Below are 9324 nucleotides of genomic sequence, written 5' to 3'. Positions count from 1 at the left end.
AATTAGATTGCCCAACCTTCTTTCCGAGCAGTGGCTGGTGGGTTTGAACCACTAGCCTTCTGGTTAGCAGTCAAGTGCCTTAGGCACCACGCCACCTATATAGTGGTTGGAAATCAAAGGCGTCAGAGTTAGAGGAACCAAGGTTGGAGCCTGAGTCTTCTGCCTGTGTACTTAGGAGCATGTGCCTTTGTAGACTGCTCCAAATCTTGTAGTTTTCTTGTTAATGTTGTTGTTAGTTGCTGTCAAGGCAGTTCTGGATCATGGCAATTGCATGTGTGCAGAGAACTGCTCCGTAGGGTTTTCAGGGCTTTTGGAAGCAGACTGTCAGGCCTGTCTTCCAAGGCATCACTGTAGGGGTTTGAACTGCCAACCTCTTGGCTAGTAGTCTAACGCTTAAATGTTTGCACCATCCAGAGACTCTTCTCATTAATCAAGTGGAGGTGATCTTAATGCCTCTGGTGGTTGTGATGGTTAAATGAGATGCTGTATGTGAAGTTTGGGGGACAGAGTGAGGGCTGTATAAATGTTAGCTGCTTCATTTATGAATATGATGTCGGTCTTGGTTACCGTCTTCCCCCAGAACTCCAGTTGGCTAACCAGCTGCAGTTAGAAGAATAAATGTTATCTGGATAACTGGTTAAAAACACAAGCAAATACTATTTGGCTAAGGATATGGCAGTAATGACCTGTGGTGGCTAGTGTCTAAGGCACTTGACTGCTGACTAGAAGACTGGCAGTTCAAACCCACCAGCCACTCCTCGGAAGGAAGGTTGGGCAATCTACTTCCGTAGTGATAATGCCTCGGAAACCCAAGGAGGGGTCGCTGTGAGTCGGGTCCAACTCGACGGCACGTAACAACAACAACAACAACAACTAGGTAGACATACATCTCCAAACTTTCTGGCTAGCAGCTAAATGTGTTACCAATATACAGTTCTCTTTTGTTCTCAGCTTTTTTCCTTAGATTGTAGGATGCTTGTCACTTGTCTGTTGTAAATCTTTATCTGCATCCAATCTAATACCTTAAGCACTCAGTATTTGCATACTAATTTGAATTTTAATCATAATGTTTGAAAATATTTTAGGCTTTGCTTAAATACAGCCAGCAGTGACTATAACAACTGGAGGAGAGATGAAGGGCTTATAACGGGGGCAGCACCAAGACACATGGAAGAGGCTGGCTGTCTGTCCCCGACATTGGCCCCTGCACAAATATTAACATTGCAGTCTAACTGCTGGGACAGGAATTGCTAGGATTTAGACAATAAACTTGCCAGCAAATTATGACAAAATAAAGCATGTCAGGAAATTATTAGAATTTATTGAAAAGCTTTGAATCACTGGTTTTGAAAAAGTGCTGCAACGCAAAGCAGATGTCTGTGGCTTAGAAATAGAAATTAAATGTAAAGATCATTGCATTTTATGAAAAGAGCACTGTTTCCTGGTGAACCAATAATTAATGAAGACAGTTTTAAAATTAATTTTCCCTCTAACTAAAGACAATGACCTAGAATATCTAAGGAGCTCTGGTGGTGCATGATTAAGGCATTTGACTGCCAACCAGAAGGTTGGTGGTTCAAACCCACCAGCTGCTCTGCAGAAGGAAGACCTGGCAATATCTACAATTCATGCAGCTGCTTTCCGTCTCTCGTCCAAGCTCCGCAAATTCCAGGACATCTCAATGGAGACATTATAATTACATTGTGTAAGTTTAATTTCAAATCAAATCCCAACTTGCACAAAACTGACTTATATGAAGAGTTAAATATTTTTAGAAAAAATATGCCATGGGAATCATCAGTTCTAGTTGTCCTGAAATTTACATTTGAAAGATTTATCAGAAATTTATCCCAATATCATTATACCCACTGCCATGGAGTCGATTCTGACTCCACAGCACCCCTAGAGGACAGAGTGGAACTGCCCCAAAGGGCTTTGAAGGCTGTCAGTCTTGATGTAAGCAAAGCCTAAACCAAACCCACTGCTTTGAGTCTATTCCAATTAACAGTGCCCCTAAAGGACAGACTAGAACTGCCTCATAGGATTTCAAAGGTGTTACAGCAGCAGGCTGCTACATTATTTCTCCCACAGAGTGGCTGGTGCATTTGAATCTCCAGCCTTTCAGCTGGCAGCCGAGTGCTTTAACCATTGTGCCACCCAGGCTCTACTCTTAACAATTCCAGTAATAGTTACATAAGCAGAAAGATCCTTTTCAAAATAAAAAAATATCAAAAAAATGTTTATAATCTTCATTTGCCAAGAGTTTCTTATATGACTGTCAATTCTATTTCTTGAAGTTGCTAGAAGTATAAAATTTGATTATCTGATAAATGAATTTGCAGGAAAGTAAAGCAGAAGAATCTTATGCTCAGTTAAGATATTAAAATTATTTTGTTAACATTTTATAAAAGTATAATGACAAAAACATAATTTTTGTAATTCGTAAGTTTATTTTGTTATTCACGTATCATTCATGAAATTTTATATCTGGACCCACTAGGGCTAATCCTGTTTGCATTTCTTTCCCCTAATTTCCCAGCTTCCTGTTATATTTCATAAGAAGTTCCATTTTAAGAAAAACTTTTTATTTTAGTCCCTTTAATGGTACTTTTTGAGCAAGGGATCCCACATTTTCATGTCGTACTAAACAACAACAAAAAAACCCCACAGGCATTGAGTCAGTTCTGACCCATAGTGACCCCCACTGGGTTTCTGAGGCAGTAAATCTTTACGGAAGTAGATTGCCCCATCTTCCTTCTGCAGAGCAGCTGGTGAGTTTGAACCACCAACCTCCTGGTTAGCAGTCAGATGCCTTAGGTACTCAGAGCTCCTTTTATGTTGTACTAGAACTCAAAAATGATGTACCTGACCCTGGTTTTGATTATGTTGAGTGAGGTATCTACTGATTTTCAAATGAACATGCCAAGTACACCTTTGTTTTTATAATACAGCTCAAGTGGTCAGTGGAGAGTCTGGGCTGAAGACAGAAAATTGGTAGTCATCCTCAGATCCAAAAACCAGTTGCCATCAAGTTGACTATGACCCGTGGCAACCTTGTTTGTCAGAGCAACTGTGCTCCACAGAGATTGTAACAGCTGGTTGTTTGGATATAAATCACCAGGCCTTTCTTCTGAGATGCCTCTGGTGGACTTGAACCACCAACATTTTGTTTAGCAGGCAAGTGAGTTAATAGTTTGCACCAACCAGGGATTCCCATCAGCAGATAGATGATTCGTAAGTAGTGATTCAGGAGAAAGGAAGGAGAATTGCTAGAAAAATGTCCTTGAGTAGGTAAGAGGGGTTGGGATCATGGACTTAAGTGTCAAGGAGGTGTTGATCTCAGAAAACTGTACAAGAGACTATGAAGAGTTTATAGTAACTGGAGACAAAACCCCAAAAACCCACTGCCATTGAGTCAGTTTGACTCATAGCGACCCCCATTGGGTTTCCAAGGCTATGAGTCTTTACAGAAGTAGACTGCCTCATCTTCCTCCTGTGGAGCAGCTGGTGGGTTTGAACTGCCAAGCTTTTGGTTAGCAGTCGAATGCCTTAACCACTGCACCGCCAGAGCTCCTTAACAGGAGACAGGGTAGACTACGAACGTAGGAGCAGGTAGTTGTGCTGATGGAGTGCTTTGGTTACTTTGTGCTGCTCTAACAGAAAATACTGCAGGTGAATGACTTGAACAAACAGGAGTTTATTCTTGTACAGTTTTGGAGCATAGAAGTCCGAGTTCAAAGTGCCAGGCTCTAGGGGCTGGGTGAAAGACCTTCAACTTGGGCTTCAGCTCTGCCTCTTGGTCCCAGCTCCCTGAAGCTAGAGGCTTTCCTCACTCAGGCAGCTGCTGGCTGCTGAGGCTGACAAACCCAAGGTCGATAAATAAAAAGGCACAATCCCGATGTTACCAAACCACATGGCAGGCCATGGATTCAAGTCCATTAGGAGTCCCAAGATGGGCAGACAACATGGAAGGCTGCTGAATGGATGCTTGGCTGCATGTAGGGTTCAAGCGTGCCAGAAGCTACAGACCTTCTTCCAAGTTGCTTCTTATACACTGGAAGGAGACCACATCCCTATGGCAGCTACTCAGCTGCTCCAGTAGGTTCCACCATGGAGTTGATTACCAGTCTCATCATGGGGAATCACTCCATCCAGCTGCCCAGCCACCCCAAGCCAGGCCCAACCAAGTTGATGATGACCTTAACCACCACATGTAGGAGCTTTTGAAATTTCTCTTCTGATTGTTTCTGTTATTTTTTCCCCAAGGAAATAGGAATCAAGATATCAAGCTGAGAGGGAGGCTGAGGGAATGGTGTATTGAAAATCTGTGAGGAAAAGAGAAAGTATGAAATAATAGTGTAGGACAACAGAAGGGTTAGTGAACTAGTGGATCAAAAAAAAAACACGCTCACTGCCGTCGAGTCGGATCCGACTCACAGCGACCCCGCCTTGGGTTTCTGAGGCAGTATCACTACAGAAGTAGATTGCCCAACCTTCCTTTCAAGGAGTGGCTGGTGGATTTGAACCACCAACCTTCTGGTTAGCAGGCAAATACCTTAGGCACTACTCAACTAGTGGACAGCTACTGAAATAAACACACAATTGCACACATCACCACACACACCCTCTCCCTAGTGTACACATTAATTCTCAGAAACAGGAACTGAACCTATAAAGAAGAAGAAAAACACTTTCCTGACTTGCTCATTTGCATAGCTCTCCTTTTAAATCACTGCTTCACATTATTTTGCACCACAGCATTCTTTCCTTTCAGTTACACATTTTAAATGCATTTTATGCATTTCATTTTAGATGGTACCTCTTTGAACCTTCGAGAGCGAATGAAAGTGGCTTATCGCTGGACTGTTTGTTTGTTAGTGGTTGTTACCTTAGCTTCACAAAGGCTTCTTCCTTTACTTTTAAAATGACTGCTTATATAGAAACCGAAAACCAAACTTGCTGCCCTCAAGTCATTTCCATCTCATTGCGACCCCCATTGGGTTTCCGAGGCTGTAAATCTTTACAGAAATCGATCACCCTGTCTTCCTTCCACAGAATGGCTGGTGGGTTTAAACCACTGACCTTCCAGTAAGCAGTCAAGTGCTTTATCCACTATGCCACCAGAGCTCTTTTGTTTATATAAAGAATCCATGAGACTTTTTGGTAAAGTTTCATCTATCTCAGAGTACAGTTCTATTCTTCTAGTTACAGACATCATTTTGTGTTTGGGACCACCTGGGCTATGTCTGCTGCTTCACCCCCCCCCCCCCCCTGTCTAATTTATCAGTTTAATTTTTAAAATGGGGATGACTTGAAATTTTCACAATAAAATTATCCTTGAAGCATATAAATTCATTGTCACATTGACTGTTACTATGAGAATTGTATGACTATTTCTTTTCATTATCCCTAGGGTTTTATTCGTACACTAGGTATACCAAACCAAGCTTACTGCCACTGAGTTGATTCCAACTCATAGTGGCCCCCAGTGGGTTACTGAGGTGGTAAACATCTATGGAAGTAGATTGTCTCTTCCACAGAGCGGCTGGTGGGTTTGAACCACCAACCCTCTGGTTAGCAGTCAAATGCTTTAGGCACTATGCCACGAGAGCTCCTTACACTAGTTATAATACTGTTTATATAGCAGCTTGACACAATAACATTTGGCTTTCTCAAAGGTGATATTATTATAAAGCATGAATCTGAGCTCATGCCATGGAGAAATAGTAAAAATAAAAATCCACAGGTACTTAAAAATACGGACATCCTCTCAACGGTTTCCAATCAAGTATGTTTTTAAATAGTCACAAAACAGAGAGTATGATAAAACAAAGAAACAGCTCCTTTTTTTAAAAAAAAAAATAACCTTTTGATTGGCTTTGAATCTTTAAATATGACATTATGATTTCTTTCTCTCTAGCATATTCCTGCAAGCTGATATCAACTGAAATGCCCCGTATTCAACTGAGTGCACATTCGTTTGAAGTAAGTGGTTTTTCAACAATTATAATTAAGATGAATGTAACCCACTTTTATTTCTGATTGCCCCATCCCTAAAAATCTGCATGAGAGTGCCTTGAACTCACACTCTAGGTCCATTGAAAAGTCCAGGTCCAAGAATGTGTCAATTCTACTGGTACTACTCCTTTCTAGGCCATCTCTGGTTTCTGTTTCTCTTTGCCTCTACTGAATCCTTGAGCTCCACTTTGCCCTGAGGCTAGCACTTTTTCACTGTGCTGAGGTCACATCAAAACCAGGACCTAGATTTCATCCTTTATTTTAAAAAAGAAGGAAAAAAAAAAATCAAGCATTTGTTCATATTGTTGTTGTTAGGTGCCATCAAGTCAGCTTTGACTCATAGCGACCCCGTGTACAACAGAACGAAACACTGCCCAGTCCTGCACCAGCTTACCATTCTTGCTGCACCTGAGCCCATCGTTGCAGCCACTGTGTCAATCCATCTTATTGAGGGTCTTCCCCGTTCTCGCTGACCCTCCACTCTACCAAGCATGATGTCCATTTCCAGGGAATGGTCCCTTCTGACAACATGACCAAAGCAGGTGAGACGAAGTCTGGTCATTCCAGCTGCACTTCTTCCAGGACAGATTAGTTAGTTCTTCTGGTAGTCCGTGGTGCTTTCAGTATTCTTTGTCAACACCACAATTCAAAAGCATTAGTTTTCTTTGGTCTTCCTTATTAATTGTCCACCTTTCACATGCATATGAGGCAATTGAAAATACCATGGCTTGGGTTAAACTCACCTTAGTCTTCAGAGAGGCATCTTTGCTTTTCAGCACTGTAGAGAGGTCTTCTGAAGCAGATTTGCCCAGTGCAATACGTCATCTGATTTCTTGACTGCTGCTTCCATGGGTGTTGGTTGTGGAACCGAGTAATATGGAATCTTTGACAACTTCAGTCTTTCCTCCATTTATCGTGATGCTGCTTATTGGTCCCGTTGTGAGGATTTTTTTGTGTTCTTTATGTTGAGATGCAGTCCATACTGCAAACTGTAGTCTTTAATCTTTATTAGTAAGTGATTCAAGTCATCTTCACTTTCAGCAAGGAAAGTTGTGTCTCCTGCATAACCCAGGTTGTTTATGAGTCTTCCTCCAATCTTCTTCACATAGTCCAGCTTCTTGTATTATTTGCTCAACATACAGATTGAATACGTGTGGTGAAAGGACACAGTCCTGATTCACACTTCCTTCCTGATTTTAAACCATGCAGTATCCCTATGTTCTATTCAGACACCAGCCTCCTGGCTTATGTACAAGTTGAATTTAGAGACCACCTGAAGAATAGAATTGACACAGTGAATGCCAGTGACTAAAAAAACTAGACAAACTGTGGGATGACGTCAAGCATATCATACATAAAGAAAGCAAAAGGTCATTAAAAAGACAGGAAGGGAAAGAAAGACCAAATGGATGCCAGAAGAGACTCTCCAACTTGCCATTGAGCAGAGAGTAGCTAAAGCCAATGGAAGAAATGACAAGATAAAAGAGCTGAACAGAAGATTTCAAAGAACAGCTCGAGAGGGCAGAGTCAATCATTATAATGAAATCTGCAAAGATCAGGAGTTAGAAAACCAAAAGGGAAGAACACACTTGGCATTTCTCAAGTTGAAAGAACTGAAGAAATAATTCAGGCCTCAACTTGCAATGTTGAAAGATTTGTGCATATAGCAGTCTTTAGTGAAAGTGTGAGTAGATAGATGAAATTTACATTGTAACAATGAGAGAAATATGAGATCAAATATTCAATATCTCTGTCCTTAAAAGTTAAATGACAGCTTCTGGGAAGATAGCATCATGAACAGATCTAATATCCTGACCCTCCCCATATGAACAGCAAAAAAATAAATAAATAAATAAAAATCTGTACTCTACCCTGTAAGGACTCTGAAATAGTACACAAATGATGTCAGCAAGGAGATACATTTCAAAACAATACTGAAGCACATTTTCATTGGTAGCCCTCTTTTTCCACTGTCCTTGTCTCTCTCTTTCTCCAGTGCATCAGCCAGATGTCTGAAGAGGACCTCTAGTCACAGCCTCAGTCAACCCATGGTCCCCCTATGCACTAAGAAGGGCCTTGATATCTGGCAATGAAGTGAATAGACAGATACACTGGTAGACTATTCAGGGTGTGTATTCTGACCAGTGTGAGGGCAGCTGAAGGACTGAAACCTTGTTCTGACCTAAACCAGAGCTCTCACGCGGCAGGGGAGGGAGTGGAAGGCAAAGACTGAGGGCTGTGCCAGCCTGAGGGAAGGCAGAGCAGTGTGTATTCTCTGATAGCCTGGGGCTACCTAAAGGACTAAAACTTTGGCCTGACAAGAATCATAGCTGTCTCAGGGTGGACGACAAAGACTAATAGCTGTTGAGACTTCCGGTAAGATGGAGGAATAGGCAGACAAGCGACACAGATCCTCTTCAACAAAGAAAAGAAAAACCAATTGACAGAGATACAGAAGATAATCCTGGAGCCCTGAGCTTTGAAAGGAACTACACAGAAGTGGACTAGGCACCAACTAGTGGAAAAACCTGAACAAAAACAGGACCTAAGAACAGGCTCTGTTTGCCAGGGTTGGCATGGACATACAAGAAGTTGACAAAGGAAAGGAGATGGTGGTGAGTGTATAAGTGCTGTCAACTAGTGAATAGAGGAGCACAGCACAGTACCCTGCCTGTATAGATAACATACAAACAAAACAAAGAAAATGAAAATTGTGGGCAAGTCACTCCAACATATAATCACCACTTCAATATAAACACAAAAATGTCACAATGCCTCGGAGACAACAAAACATCACAGTCCACACAGAGAAGCAAGATAAAGCGAGAGAAACAAGGACCAGGATACAGACCCAAAACACATCCCTGAGGAAGACACAGCATTGGAGCTCCCTGGTAAAGAATTCAAAAGAATTATATTTAGGTATCTTGAAAGGATTGAGAGACAGACCAAGGAAAACACAGACAAAAGCCTAGAAGAGCTTTGGAAGAAAATATAAGAACAAAATGACAAAACAAGTGAAAAATTAGAAATGATTCTAAATCTACAGATAGAAATCCAGAAGATTAATACTAAATATTCAGAAATAGATAACACATTGAAAAGGCAAAGGAGTAGAATTGATATAGTAGAAGACAGAATTAATGAAATTGAAGACAAATACCTGAATATTTCTTTGGAAAGGGATCAATCAGAAAAAAGATCAAAACAGGAGTTCCGGCAAGATGGCGGACTAGGCAGAAAGACTGCACAGACCCTCTTCAACAAAGAAAAGGGAAACTAATTAACACAGACACAGAAGATAAT

At 41.3% G+C, this 9324-nt stretch overlaps 1 protein-coding gene across 1 annotated transcript in view; it reads left to right on the top strand.

The window, feature by feature from the left end:
* Window positions 1-9324, top strand: part of LOC103198375 (phospholipid-transporting ATPase IB-like) — a 320073-nt gene that overhangs the window by 130261 nt on the left and 180488 nt on the right. Inside the window, exon 17 of the mRNA XM_042781173.1 lies at window positions 5921-5989. Coding sequence (XP_042637107.1) covers window positions 5921-5989 — 69 coding nt within the window. The remainder of the gene's footprint in view (window positions 1-5920; window positions 5990-9324) is intronic.

Source organism: Orycteropus afer, unplaced genomic scaffold, assembly GCF_000298275.1.
Source record: "Orycteropus afer afer isolate SDZICR_OR568_19922 unplaced genomic scaffold, OryAfe1.0 scaffold00092, whole genome shotgun sequence".
NCBI classification, from domain to species: Eukaryota; Metazoa; Chordata; class Mammalia; order Tubulidentata; family Orycteropodidae; genus Orycteropus; species Orycteropus afer.
This window is presented reverse-complemented; position numbering and strand designations above follow the sequence as displayed.